Below are 15,054 nucleotides of genomic sequence, written 5' to 3'. Positions count from 1 at the left end.
GGCAGAGGTAGGCGGAGTTCCAGGACAGCCTGGTCTACATAGTCAGACCCTATCAAAAATATAAAGGGAAACACCGTAAATGTATCTCTTTGTTTGAAATAACTATAGACTCACAAGAGTTTGCAGAATAACACATGAAGTACCATGACCTTTTTGTTCAGCTTCTTCTGATTGAGATATCTTATGTAGCTCTAGTATAATATCAAAATGAAATTGATCTTGGCCTAGTACTGCTATTTGAACTGTAGAACATTGCATTTTGGAAAATCATGAATATTCTGAAGGTATAATACCTTTGTTTTCAGGGGGCAACAGTTCAAGACAGCATTTCTCTGTATAATTTCTGGCCTCGAACTTAGAGATCCTCCTGCCTCTGCCTCCCAAGTGCTTAAAGACATCAAAGGCATGCTCCACCACCTAGCTAACCCTTGTTAACTCAGATCTCTGTGTCTTGACAGGCTGAAGAGGCTGGCAGAGGGTTTAAAAACCTTCTCAGAGTAGAGTGATGTGTGAAGGAGCACACATAACACCTACAGAAAGCTTCAGTAGCATGGACCTACGCAGAGTGTCGTTAAAAAAGACAGGATCCTGCCTGGCATGGTGGTCCGTGTCTGTCATTACAACAATTCAGGGGGCTGAGGCAGGACCTTGAATTCAAGGCTAGTCTGTGCTGCATCTCACAAGCTAATATCAAAATGTAAAACAATACCCAGGCCCTGGGGATGTAGCTCAGTTGGTAGAGAGTTCGTTTTCTGTGCATGAAGACTTGAATTCAGCCTTCAGCACCACCTAAACTAGACATGGAGGCATATGCCTGTAATCCTTGTACTTAGGAGGTAGTGGCAGTAGAATCAGGAGTCCTGTGACAGGGCTGGAGATGGCTCAGTGGTTAAGTGGTTAAGGGTTCCTAGTACCCCTGTATATAACTGTTTTTTAAAATATTTTATTTATTTATTATGTATACAATATTCTGTCTGTGTATATGCCTGCAGGCCAGAAGAGGGCACCAGACCCTCATTACAGATGGTTGAGAGCCACCATGTGGTTGCTGGGAATTGAACTTAGGACCTTTGGAAGAGCAGGCAATGCTCTTAACCTCTGAGCCAACTCTCCAGCCCACCTGTATATAACTAACAGCCATCTGTGACTCCAGTTCCAGGGGACCCAGCACCTTTTTTGAACTCTGTGGTTACTGTGCACATTGATGCACAGCCATACATGCAGGCAAAATACTCATACACATAAATTAAGAAAAGAAAGAGAAAGAGAGGGAGAGGGAGGGAGAGAGAGAGGTCGTTCAGTGTCATCCTTAGGATATAGAGAGAGTTCAAGGCCAGCCCAATCTATAGGAGCCTTCTCTAAGAACTCCAAATAAGTAAATGAGTAACAGTATAGCAGAGAGGTGTGAGGTGTGGGCGAAGACCTGTAAACCAGCGCTCAGGAAGTCAAGGCAGGAGAACAGCGAGATTCATGCTTGCTTGAGCTGCATAGTGAGATACGGTCTCACAAAACAAGAAAATTTAGGCCGGAGAATTGGCTCAAGGGTTAAGAGCACTTGTTGTTCTTGCAGAGGACATGGGTTCAGTTTTCGGAATCCACAGGGTGGCTCACAGCCATTTGTAACTTCAGTCACAGGGCATCCATAGCCTTCTTCTAACCTTCAAGGGCACCAGGAGCACATATGGTGCATAACATGCATGCAGACAGACATACATATGTATATACATACATACATACATACATACATACATACATACAAGGAACTCATATGTATAATAATAAATAAATCTAAAACCTTTTATAGAATAGCAACAACAAAAAAATTAAAAACACCACCAAAGTAAAACAAATATAAACAACAAAAGCCAGACATAGAGGCTCTTATAATTTTAGCACTTGGAAAGTTGGGGCAGGAGGATCAGCATGGCCTGGACTACAGAGTAAAAACCTGTCACAAATAACAACAAAACAAAACACTCAAAAAAAAAAAAAGCAAACAACCAACAGCCCTCCCCCAAATAACCCACCCACCACCACCACCAACGCCCCCCATCCCAAATAACAATAAAAACAAGGAAACATTAGTTGGACCAGGAAACTTGGAGGTTTGGTTGCCCCTCCTCCCCCACAGGTTGGCAAGTGCTCACCCACTGAGTGGACTTGTGGAAATTGCACAATCTGAGTTGATTCATCCAGAGCCAGGATGTGACCACAATAGACCTTCTTCACTCTCTAATAATGCAACAGTTAATTCAGATGGGAGAAAAAAGTAATGACATGCAAAAATAAGGAATCCCTTTTTCAAAATGGATTTTTCTCTCAGTGCAGTTTTAGGATCATGAAAAAAAAAAGATTCTTATTGCCCATCCACCTCTACCTATGTCCCTGTCTACATTTCTCCTCTAAATGTGGTTGAAATCTTAGTGTGCTCCCCACACCCCACACACATTTTTGAAACAGGGTCTCCACAGTAGCCCATTCTGGCCTTGGACGTCCATATAGCCTAAGGAGACCTTCATCTTCTTTCTTTTCTTTTCTGAGACAGGATCTCTCTACACAACCCTGACTTTCTTAGAACGGGCTACCTAGTTCAGGCTGACCTTGAACTCACAGAGATCTGCTTTCCTCTTCCTCCCAAGGGCTGGGATTACAGGCAGATGCCACTACACCTGTAGGGAAACTTTCTGCTCCAGTCTCCCCTTCCTTGAGTGCTGGGATAACAGTAGTGGTTCCTCAGGCCTGGCAGCTTCCAGGTTTTGAATACATTTAAGCACATAACCTATGAACTGGATTCGGGAACCCCCTATGTCATCTGTGCAGCTAGCCTCCAATCTCTATTTCCATTCGTATACAAGTCACAAATATTTCTTTAATAAAAGTCACCTGGCAGGAGGAGCTCTGTAAATTTGAGTCCAGCCTGGTCTACAAAGGGGGTTCAGGACAGCCAGGGCTATTAACATAGAAAAAAACCTTGTCTTGAAAAACAAAACAAACAAAAAGTCACCTTTCCTCATGTTTGGATGATGGGAGGTGACATAAAGGTTTGGTTTTGCTGTTTACTTGATGTCTTGCTTCACCCTCTCATACGTGGGATCTTTCAAGCAAGCAAATAATGACACTTTGGGTCTAATTAGTAACATGAGATTGCTCACAGCCTGCCGGAGCTTGTTCCCTCCATCCATCCCTCCTTCCCTGGGGAGTAGGTGTAGGCACCAGTGTGGTTTAAACATTTAACTCTAAGCAGTTGGTGCAAGAGCAAGGAAATAGAGTTGCTTGTTGCTGCTGTTGATAGCCACAGCTTGGCAGCGCTGGTAAGGGTTAGGTGACACCTGGCAGAGAATGGGGACAAAGGTTACGGAGGACAAGTACTTCCACGGCCTTTTTGCTTAACTAGACCTGGCTCACCGACTTCACACATCGAGTTCTCCAGCAGGTGTGTGGCGGCTTGTGAGTATGAGAATATCATTTTAGGTACTTGCTATGCTAATGTCTCATTTACACCATGAGGCCTTTCTTTTCTTTCATGCCAACCGCTTAACCGGTCCAGGTGAAAGGATTGAATAACAAATAGTCCAGTCTTCCCTTGTTTAGGGTTGTACTCAACACCCTCGGTTGTGGTAGGTCTGTAATGTGTCCGCCTGTGAAGCTATCTGCTTCTGTGCAGAGTATGTGATCATTTTACACACACACACACACACACACACACACACACACACACAGGACTGGAGACGTAGCTCAGTTGGTGGAGTGTTTGCCTAGTATGCCTAAAACCTTGGATTTGTTTCTCAACACCAAATAAACCAAGCATGATAGTTCATGCTTGTAATTTCTTGGCTAAATATGGAGTTTAAGGCCAGCCCAGGTTATACGAGACCCTGTTTCTAAAACAGAACAAACCAGCCACAAACACATGGTCTTCCTAACTTCTTCCTTTCTTGGTCTTTGGCTTGATTCCTTGACCTTTCTAATCTCCAATCTCCCCTTATTCCTTCCCATAAACAAGGGGTGGCAGGCTGTGGAATGTGAACTAGATTGTTCAGTAGTTTCTTTTGGCTTTTGTGGGGGTCCAGATTGTAACTTAAGAGTCCAAGGGAAATTGTCAATCAGTTCTACCAATTGGAGTCGCCTGACTTTAAGAATGCCACCTTGAAGAATGTTCAGATTCTTTGGCAGCCTCTTCTAAAGGGCTGAATTCATAATATCCACCGTCGAGATGTGAGAGTTAGTGAAGCCCCAGGGGACCACATCTGAGCTAAAGATAAGGGTGTATTAGCAGACCAGGAGGAGGCAGGAGGAAGACTAAACAGCAAACCTAAGGAGGCATTTTTGGATGTAGTTGCAGCTGGTTGTTCCTAAGGAGTATCTTTCATATTGAAACAATTTTACCTCCCATGAGGACGCTCATTTACCCGTGCTTACAAGCTGACCGAATTCAGCTGTGTCCTTCACGTTCCATCTACACCTAGATATCTGGAACCCTATGGGGGTTAAGTCAACTTCCCCTTGCCTCTCTGGTAGAGTGACTGGAGAACTTGGTCTTTGTTCTGGACACCCACTGCATTGCTGGCACCTGGGCTGGGAACATGCACCATTTGAGAATGCTTAACTGCCTCCTGCCTTGAGGGCTGACCTTAAGTCAAGAGATTTAACATCTCCTTAGTCACCAGTCTGATCACAGGGGAGGGCCAGTTCAGGCTTGGCATCCACTACGGGGGGTCATCCTTGCAGACTCATGGGAGTTTCCCTTGCTTCAGGCTTCTACCTGACTCTGTAAAGCCCGCCTTTTCTGCCATCTCTTGCAGCACTGTCCTCCTCTGCCCACCCCACCAATGCGATCCCTCAAGTTCGGCCCCAAGTCTAACCAGGGTATCTCCTCTATTTCCCCTCCCCAGGGAGATTCATGTGTTCCACCTTGGGTCCTTCTTTGTTACCTAGCTTCTCCGGGTCTGTGGATTGTAGCATGATCATCCTTTATTTTATACCTAATTATTATACCTAATATCCACTTATGAGTGAGTCCATACCATGTTTGTCTTTCTGGGTCTGGGTTACCTCACTCAGGATTTTTTTTTTTCTAGTTCATGCATCTGCCTTCAAATTTCCTGATGTCATTGTTTCTAACAGCTGAGTAATTCTCCATTGTGTAAATGTACCACATTTTCTTTATCCATTCTTTGGTTGAAGTGGCATCTAGGCTGTTTCCAGGTTCTGGCTATGACAAATAAAGCTGCTGTGAACATAGTTAAGCAAGTGTCCTTGTAGTATGATTGAGTATCCTTTGGGTATATGCCCAAGAGTATCGCCGAGTCCCAATTTTCTGAGAAACAGCCATATTGATTTCCAAAATTGGCTGTACGAGTTTGTGTTCCCCTTCCTCCACATCCACTCCAGCACGAGCTGTCATTTACGTTTTTGATCCTAGCCATCCGACAGGTGTAAGATGTAATTTTAGTTGTTTTAATTTGCATTTTCCTGTTGTAGAAGGATGATGAACATTTCTTTAAGTGATTCTCTGTCATTTGAGATGCTCTGTTGAGAATTCTCTGTTTAGGTCAGTACCTCATTTTTTAATTGGATGACTTAGTTCTTTGATGTCTAGTTTCTTGAGTTCTTTATCTATTTTAGAGACCAGCCTTCTGTCAGATGTGTGTTGTAATATGAGCAGCGGGGCTGCGTCCCCAGCACCCAGCCGCCCGCATGGCTAGCTTATGCCCCGAAATAATTACACGGAAACTGTATTCTTTTAAACGCTGCTTGGCCCATTAGTTCTAGCCTCTTACTGGCTAACTCTCACATCTTGATTAACCCATTTCTAATATTCTGTGTAGCACCACGAGCTGGCTTACCAGGAAGATCTTAACCTGTGTCTGTCTGGAGTGGGAGAATCATGGCGACTCCTGACTCGGCTTCTTTCTCCCAGCATTCTGTTCTGTTTACTCCACCTATCTAAATTCTACCCTATCAGAGGCCAAGCAGTTTCTTTATTAATTAACCAATAAAAGCAACAGATTAATACAAGACCCACCTCCATCAGATGTGGAGTTGGTGAAGATCTTGGTTGTCATTGGAGATCCTTCATCCAGTGACTGATGGAGGCAGATTCAGAGACCCATGACCAAACCTTGTGATAGGGGAGTCCTGTTGAGGAGAAGGGGGAGGAAGTATAGGAAAAATGGGGTCAGGAGCATCTCAGGAAAACAGAAACCAATAGTCTGGCTCCTGGGAACTCACGGAATCTGAACCAACAACCAGGGAGCTTGCATGGGAGTGACCTGGGACCTCTGCAGATATGTGACAGGCGTGTAGCTTGTTGTGTGTGGGACTCCCAGCATTAGGAACAGGGGCTGTCCCTGATGCTTTGACTGGCTCTTGGGAACCTATTTCTCATGCTGGGTTGCTTTGCCCAGCATCTATACATGGGAAGGTGCTAGTCTTATGGCCGCTTGATATGTCCTGCTTTGCTGATGCCCATGGGAGGCCTGCTCCTTTCTGAGCCGTTATGGAGGAGGGATGGATGGGGGATGACGGGGAGGAGTGGGAGAAGGGAGGGATGTAAAATAAATTAATAAAAGTAATAATAAAAAGAAGAAAAATAAATTTAAGAAAACGATGAAAGGTATAAATAAAGATTGATCTCTAGTGGTGCCATTCCCACCCTGTTCTCCATGAACTCCCAGCAATCTCTTCCTAAGCTTTGAGGTGAAGGAATGCCTTCTGACAACTGGACTGGCTTGTAAATATCTACAGAATCTCAAGTGGGCAGCCAAGGGCATGGCACGGGCCTGTAATACCAGACTGAGGAGCAAGCTCTAGGCTGGCCTGGACTACATAGGAAAGCCCTGTCTCAAACAAAGAAAACAAACAAAACCAGTGGGAATTTGAACATATGTCCAGGTGCACTGTGGTTGCTGGGGAGCAGGAAGGGTGCGGGGTGTCTCCTGGCAGGGATGCACCTTCACCTATCCCCACCCCAACGCCCTGCTTTCTGCTCCGCACCCTGCAAGCCCAGTGAGGGGGACCCTTCCAAGAGACACATACACTCGATGTTTTCCTTGTCGAGTCAGTCCACTCTGATTTCAGGAGTGGAGCGGGACTCACCCTTGGGCATTCTAGGGTGTCACCGCTGGCATTTGCTCTCACTGCAGAAAAACAAGTTCAAATGCAGCACCCCGGGTTTCTGAACAGCTGCCCGAGCACAGACACCAGACGGTCAGCAAAGCTGTCCTGAGAGTGGGGGCAGGCTCTGAGGAGGGTGGCACGGGAGGGTTGGGTACGGGAACGGGGGTCAGAGCCCGGAGGTCTCCAGGGTCTACTAGCCAGGTGGGCGACTCTGAGCACCAGGTCTCCTGAGCTCTCCAGGCTGCTGGAGAAGGCGGAGGTCCCGGGCGGGGCAGGCTGGGTTGGGAGCAGAGCAGCTGCTCCCGCCGCCTGGGAGCCGGCGCCCTCCCAGCAGAGCATGCAGGACGTGCGCGACGTGTGGCAGCCTCTGCGCAGACTTTTCCACTGCAGTGTGGGGTTCCGCGAGCGCCTCCAATCACAGCCCAGCTTCATCGCGACGTGTACAGCTCGCCGCTAGGCAGGGCAGGGCAGTGCTTTCTGTGCGGAGGCTTCACTCGCTAAAGACACATTTAAAGTGCCATGCTTCCCCGCCAAAGGACCCCCAGATTGTCTCTGAATCAATGGCTTCTAGCAGTTCACTGACTGCCTGTCGTGTATCGGCAGCCTATGCAAAGTGCGAATATCGGGAAAGGAAGCGGGGGCATGTTCACATCAAACTAAAAGTGGCAGGGTGTACCGGAGGAAGTGACATGAGTTTAGGATCTCGCCACCTATCGACTATAAGCCTAGGGGCTTATAGTCCGGTAGTGAAGGTGGGAATTGGCTCTACGTTTCATTCATTACTTGCAGAGATAAAGGTCTATGAGTTATGGTCCATGTTGAAAGGGAAACTGAAGATACCAACTCCTCCTCTATACCCCAAAGTTCCGTTTCTATTGAACCTCCTTTAACTTTTTTGCTCTCTCCAAGTGCCTAGCAATGCGGGACTGGGTGAGGGGTGACAACACTGCCCAAGCTTAGGTTTCTAGGGCATTCAGAAAAAAAAGTGCCATCCCGAAGGTGGCGGTGACAGCAGTGGCGGAGGACGTAGTGGGTGATGACGCACAGGTATTAACAGGAGGCAGATCTGACCTGGGTTTTCTCTTGGACTGTGCCGACCCCAAAGCTTGGAACTGTGATGCTCGCTATTGGGGCCCCACTGCTTGAAAGGCCGAATTGGGAAGATACCTTTTAAAACAGCATCTGGAGATGCCCTTAGGGGATAGGCTTAGCGAAGTAAAAGAGGGCTAGAGAGCCAGACTGGGTTGCAGGAGCCGAGCGTGCTGCCCTCGCCTGCCCGCAGAGGGCGGCAGCAGGCTATTTCTTGGCCTTGCCCACCCTTCTCTCCACGTGAAAGGGGGCTGGGACGCAAAGAATGCGGCCCGCCCCGAGGCTGACGCGCCGCGTTACCGGTCAGATCTTAAAAGGCCGGGCAGTGCGTGTGGCATCCCGATAGAGCAGAAGAGGAGCAAGTGGCAGTGCTGGGTGGCGGGAGCGTGGCTGTCACTGTGCTGGAGCATCCCTGAGCTTCTGAACAGAGCCGACCAGTCAGCCAGCATTGCGCGCCGCCGCCAGCCCGCGCCGATCTCATCCGTCTCGTGTCTCCGCTCAGGCGATCCTCCAAGACTTCGCACAAAGCACATTTTTCAAAGCAGCGCAAGGGAGCGCCCAGCCGCGTGCAGGCGGACGCACCCTTCCTGTCCTTTGTTCCGGGGGGATCTGCAACTGCTCTTCTCCCCAAGTCGGAGTCTCTTCTCCTGGGGTGGCGGGTCGCCGAGTGCAGCTACGAAAATGCCTTTGGAACTGACTCAGAGCCGGGTGCAGAAGATCTGGGTGCCTGTCGATCACCGACCCTCGTTGCCCAGAAGTGAGTGCAGCTGCGTGGGGGGCTAGGTTGCAGACAGCGCCGCGTGCAGATCCCGGCCATTGTGTGTGCAGCGGCTTTGTGCCGGTTCCCCTCTGCGGGAAGCGCACTCGTGCCGGTTGGCCGGGCGAGGCGGGGGTGGCGGCGGGCTGCGTCTCCCGGGCTGGGCTGCAGGGGCGCTGTGGTTCCGGAAACCTCCAGTGTGCCTGGCCTGGCCTGAGATCTTTGAGCCAGCGCCTCCCAGAGGCTGAGAAGACCCGGAGCCCCGACTGCACCTGGGGCTCGGCCGCCGTCGCCACCGCCCCTTTTCTTGGCCTCTCCTCAGGTTCATTCTCTCTCACTCTCCCTCCCTCGTATCTCTCTGTACCTCGGTCTATTCCCATATTCACCCTCACTGCGGCGATTGCAGGCTCTTGGTTTCAGGGATGGTCTATGCGTTTGCTGACTACACGCTGGTGGTGTTTCACAGGTGCACTCATTTACCCGGAGCACGGAATTTGCTGGCGGTTTGTCTTCGTGACCCACCTGTTGCTGTCGGTAAACGATTTGGGAAGGTTTCGTTCAATTCCATCCCTAGTTTGGGAAAGGTACCACTGGAGAGACGGATGGAATTGCTCTAAGGCGATGTGTTCCTTCTAGGCAGCACACCCAGAAGCCCATGGGGGTAGACAGAAGTGAGCTGCCTAGCGGGCGTGAGGCTCAGACTACGTTTGTAGCTTGAGTTGTAACCATGGAATCCAGTGACAAAGCCGGGAGGTGGTTACCTGTCACCTTGGGGACACTTGAGCACCAGACTTCAGGGTAGGCTTCTCCACTGCCACGTTTCACAGGATAGATGGTCATCACAGGACAGGACAGCTCTTTTGGAGCATTGAATGCCTGAGTCACCAGCTTCCCTGCCGACCTGAGTCCAGCTTCCCTGTGGTGCAGTATGGGACACCTCCAGCATGTCTTCTCTGCTGGACCTGAGGGCGTTGGTGGAACCCGTTCCTAAGACAGGGCTCCTTTTTTCTTTTGACAAGGAAGTCAGGGGCAAGGGCTTGGCAGGTCTTCTTTACTAAACCCTGTCAGACATATTTATGCACTGGGGCTGCCTTTATAAAAATGCTCCAGGGAATAGCCAAACCTGGTGGCACACCTATAATCGCATTGAGCTGTAGCCGGTTAACTGAGGAGGGTGAGGTTAAGAGAACCATGAACCTGGACTGCAGAGTGAGGCTCTACCCAATAAAAAAATAAGTAAACAAAACAACAAACCAGGAAAAGTTGGTCAAGACCGAATTTAAACCACTGGAACCCCCCCACATCACCACCCCATCCCCCCACCCCCACCCGAGACAGGGTTTCTCTCAGTAGCTTTGGAGCCTGTCCTGGAACTCACTCTGTAGACCAGGCTGGTCTTGAACTCAGAGATCCGCCTGCCTCTGATTCCTGAGAGCTGAGATTAAAGGTGTTTGCCACCACCGCCCGGCCCTTCTGGCCTTTTTAATAAGGAAAATTGTAACACATTTTTGGACAGAACTTGGTCACCCAAAACAATGACTGGCTCCATATGTATATATAAAGCCGGGAGTTGCATGTGTGTGTTCTTCCCTTGTTTGGGTCTTCAGGAACCATGGCAACTTTTGCAAGGACCCTAAGCTCAGTGGAGCTGACTGTAGCAATATTGAGAGACATCACAGTGCATCTCTGTGCCCCTCCTCCAGGCTTCAGAACCTGATCATTAGATTCCGTGAGCTTGCACGTCTGTCACGGAGTTGAGAGATTTGCAAACAATTGCTGTCAGAGCCATTTAGAGCTTGAGGTGTGTGGGTCTAAAGCTGACGCATTAAGGTGACCAGTTCACCAGCTTCTGGAATTCTTCCGTGTGACACTGGGGTGTAGCCTCAGACACATCCCTTCACATGCGAATATCTGCAGCCATGGTGTTTACTGCATATCCATGTTTTAAGTCCTATCTTTCCTATACTCAATTTGTTTCTGACTGCACTAGAAATGGCTTTTGTGCTGACATTGGGAATCTTGTGGGCTTTCTTTTTCTTTTTTGAAGACAAGGTCTCTCTGTGCCCTAGCTGGCCTGGAACTTTGTAGACTGGGCTGACCTCAACTCAGATGGGATTAAACAGGCAAGCAGATCTCCGAGTTCAAAGCTAGCCTGGTCTCCATAGCTTGTCTTGAAATTTAAAACAAACTAAGTATGTTTGTCTGTGAAGCACAGTAATTCAGTGCCAAGTTTCTTTACCAACATTGTGATGAATGCTTCTTGCAAAACTGGAAGTTTCTGTCAGTTTAAACCACAATTCAGAGAGACTTGACTGTATTTGCAAATTAGCTTAGGTGATCTTCAGTTCTACTAGCAAGAGCTGCCTTTCCTGTTACCTCCACCGAATATCTGCAGCCTGCTACACAGTTGGGTGCTGCTACCTGCTTGGAACCCTAGTTTCCTGAGTTCCAAGACAATTATGTTTTTGTATATGTAGTGTATCTGGGCTGTGAGCTATCCCAGCCTTGGGCAGTGTGATTGATGGCTTGGGTTATAATCTATGTAGGTACAAAGATTTGCTAATGCAGCAAAGGGACATTAAGACTGATTGATTACACAGAGTTACTTTAAACAACAGCTGTAAAGAACATCTCCTTTAAAAATACTTCCTCTGGCGAGGAGGGTGGCACATGCCACAGGGATGATCAGAAGAGGACAGCTCTGTGGAGTTGGTTCTCTCTTATCCTTAAGTGGGTTCTAGAGATGGAACTTAATCCTTGGACTTGAGAGGCAACCAAAGCCATCTTGCCAGTCCTTAACTTTTTGTTTTTCCCAAATACATGGGAGTAAGATACCAGTTCATCTTTGGTTAGGATTTAGAATAGACTGCATGTGAAAGAAGATGGGCATGGTATTCAACATCTTATAGAACTCTATCTGTTGATGACCAGCCAGGCATATCTATAGCAGCCATTGCAGGTGAGTTATGTGGTGGTTCATAGGGTGGCTTTTTGTGAATCTTACTTAAGGAACCATGGCCTTAAACTATGGGCAATACTTTTAGTATGAATCTTCCCAAACTGCCACAGGGCCTAGCTCTCTTTAGACAATGGGTTTTCCCCTCATATATCGGTTATTGTTCTCATTGCTGTGACAGAAGGGACTTCTGGAAGGAAGTATTTATTTTGACTAATTTGAGGGTCTAGTCCATTATGGCTGGAAAGCAGTGGAATGCAAGGCAGTTGATCTCTGCATCGGCAGGTTGGAAGAGGAGAGATTTGAAAGTTGGTGTTCAGCTCCCTTCTTTATTCAGGCCTACCACACCCGTGGAATGGTGCCATCCACAGTTAGAGTGGGTCTTCCCACTTTGGTTAACCCAGTCTGGAGGCATTCTCATAGATACCCCAGGCATGTGTTTCCATGGTGATTCTAAATCTAGTCCAGTTGACAAATGGCAATCGGCCATCATCACACTTTAACAGAACATCTGTGCATTCCTTTATCCGTATCTAAATTAATACCTAGATTTGTTGCTAAAAAAAAAATCTGGTATGAAATATTGAACATTAACTGGGTGGCGGTGACTCACCCTTAATCCCAGATCTCCGAAAGTTCAAGGCCAGCCTGATCTACAGAGGGAGTTCCAAGACACCCAGAACTAGACAGAGAAACTCTATCTCAAAAAACACAAAACAAAACATTGAACATTTATATAAAAGGAAAGGAGACATTATGTTTGTCTTAGAAAATCTTATGTTGAACTCAGTAAACTGGGTTTGTTGGGAAGAAATAGCAACGTTAAGGATTGGATCCAGGGAGTGTTGTAAGATGGAGGATGAGGGGTCATGGCTGGTGTTTCTTTTCTTTCTTTCTTTCTTTCTTTCTTTCTTTCTTTCTTTCTTTCTTTCTTTCTTTCTGTCTGTCTGTCTGTCTGTCTGTCTGTCTTTCTTTCTTTCTTTCTTTTTTTTGTTTTGTTTGTTTTTCAAGACAGAGTTTATCTGTGTAGCGTTGGAACCTGTACTGAAACTCACAGAGATCTGCCTGTCTCTGCCTCCTGAGTGCTGGGATTAAAGGCTTATTCTGCCGCAGCCACCCACCACCACCACCTGACTTTGGTGTCTCTCTCTCTTTTTGTAAAGATTTATTTATTATGTATACAGTGTTCTGTCTGCATGTATGCCTGCAGGCCAGAAGAGGGCGCCAGATCTCATTACAGATGGTTGTGAGTCACCATGTGGGTGCTTGGAATTGAACTCAGGACCTCTAGAAGAGCAGCCAGTGCTCTTAACCGCTGAGCCATCTCTCCAGCCCTGGTGTTACTTTCTCAATGGTAAAAATGTTTATGAAGAAAAGAACCCGGGGCAAGGGGCAGGACATTGTATGTTCAGCGAGACCCTTGAGCTGGGTTATAAGCTGAGAAAGGGCTGTGAGAGGGAGACTAGATTCATCTGGAACGATTTGTGCATCTTTCCACGCACAGATGTCTGGGTGACAAAGCTACCCTTGGCCTGGCAGCTCCTCTGAGTGCCTCAGCTTTGGGCGGTAGGAAGAATGGCTTTTGCTTTGTCAACTAAGAGTGATCTAGGTTTATTTGCTCTTGAAACCCAGCAGCACTCTGCTGAGTCTACGGTATTGCCTTTTCCCTTCCAAAGTGTCTATTGTTGGAGGTTTGTTCCTGCGATTAGTAGATAGACTTAATCCCTGATCTGATAACTCAGCCGGCTTCCGCCTCTGCATCCCTGACACAGTTCCAACAGAAACTGCCTATGTACACATGCATGTATGGGTGCCTGTTTCCAGGCATCTCTGGGTGCTTTCGGTAGCAATGCTCCAGTAGGGTCATCAGGGTGGGAGAAGGGACCATTGGCTGGAGGGGCAGGAGCATCTGTCTTCTAGGTAACTGTTCTTTCCAGGGTCACTGGAATGCATTCATGGGGAATGTCTCTAAGGCTGTCTTTGGCTTCTGAATTCCTTGTCTAGATAGCCTCACACTCCTCACCCAGGTCCCCACTATCAAAGAGATCATTCACCCCTGCTTGTCCTGTTGCTTCTACTCAGACCCTAGTCTGCAATTCTGGAAGCAAAAAAATCCACCTTGGTGTCCCCCTTTGCCTGTAGTTCCCATGAGCCTCTATCTAAATCTGACATCTGTCTAGATTGGTGGCATGACTCTCATCTCTTTTTCCTGCAGGCTGTGCAGCCTGTGTCTGGGACGGGAGAAGGCCAGCTGGGTTAGAGTTGGCAGACGGCCTCTTTGGCTTGTAAGCTTACTTGTCGCCAGGATGCAGGAGTCGCCCAAGAGTCTCAGTGGCAAAGAGACAGCTAAGGAAATACTGGAACTTTAGTTTTGTCTAGCGGGATTCTTTTGGCTGCTTTCTGAAAACCTCTGTCCCTGATGTTCTGTCTTATTGAGATTCTGCGGATATATGGGGCACTCATTCATCACAGGCAAGAGTATCTCTGGAGAGCCTGCCTGGGACTTAGTGACTAGCTTACTTAGAACCCTCTGACTGGCAGACTCAGGCGTCCCTCTGAACCTGGCATCCATCAGATCCTGGCAGCAGGATAGGGGGGTGGTCATGGAAGATGTGAGAGGCACAGGCATGGTGCCCAGCCAGCGTCCTAGCATTCTGTGTCCCTGACCTACTTTTACTTGATAAATTTTTACTGTTTAATTCTTTTTTTCTTCAAGAAAGTCTGTGGAGTTTCTCTCTTGGTTTCTGGGGCTCCCCTCTGTCTGCTTCTCTCCTGTTTGTTCAATTTACATACTGAATTAGAAAACCCATCTTCCCCTAATTCTACCTTCCCTGGTATTAGGGTCCCATCCTTGTATCCCCAAGAAATGCTCTTATGTTATTCTGTTAGGAACTGGAATCACTGGGGCTCAGTACCTCCATATCTGATTGTGCCTTCTGTTTGGAACTGCCATTGCCAAATATTGCCTGAGAAGTGAAACTAAGCTACAAGCTCAAGGGGTGTGGTCACTAGGTGGGGGTGGGGTGAAGTGTGCAGTCCCATTGGGTCATCAGATGGCAAAGACTTTGGGATGTGGAATGACTTCATAACTTGAGAGTTATTTTTTTTTGTTTGTTTCTTTAAGAATAGTTTT

General features: G+C 47.6%; 1 protein-coding gene across 6 annotated transcripts in view; it reads left to right on the top strand.

Moving 5' to 3' along the window:
- Positions 1-15,054, top strand: part of Pfkfb3 (6-phosphofructo-2-kinase/fructose-2,6-biphosphatase 3) — an 87,697-nt gene that overhangs the window by 48,862 nt on the left and 23,781 nt on the right. For 2 of the 6 annotated variants that reach the window (XM_057787698.1, XM_057787694.1), the window contains exon 1: positions 8,528-8,965. The exons of 1 other annotated variant lie outside the window; for it this stretch is intronic. In XM_057787698.1, the coding sequence (XP_057643681.1) occupies positions 8,890-8,965 (76 nt within the window). In that variant the 5' untranslated portion in view covers positions 8,528-8,889. Of the gene's footprint in view, positions 1-8,524; positions 8,966-15,054 lie in introns of those variants that run through there. 3 more of the 6 variants (XM_057787693.1, XM_057787695.1, XM_057787699.1) reach the window with 3 other exon arrangements.

The sequence above is a fragment of the Chionomys nivalis genome, chromosome 13, assembly GCF_950005125.1.
Source record: "Chionomys nivalis chromosome 13, mChiNiv1.1, whole genome shotgun sequence".
NCBI lineage: Eukaryota > Metazoa > Chordata > Mammalia > Rodentia > Cricetidae > Chionomys > Chionomys nivalis.
The sequence above is the reverse complement of the archived record's forward strand: the minus strand, read 5'-3'. Positions and strand labels throughout refer to the sequence as shown.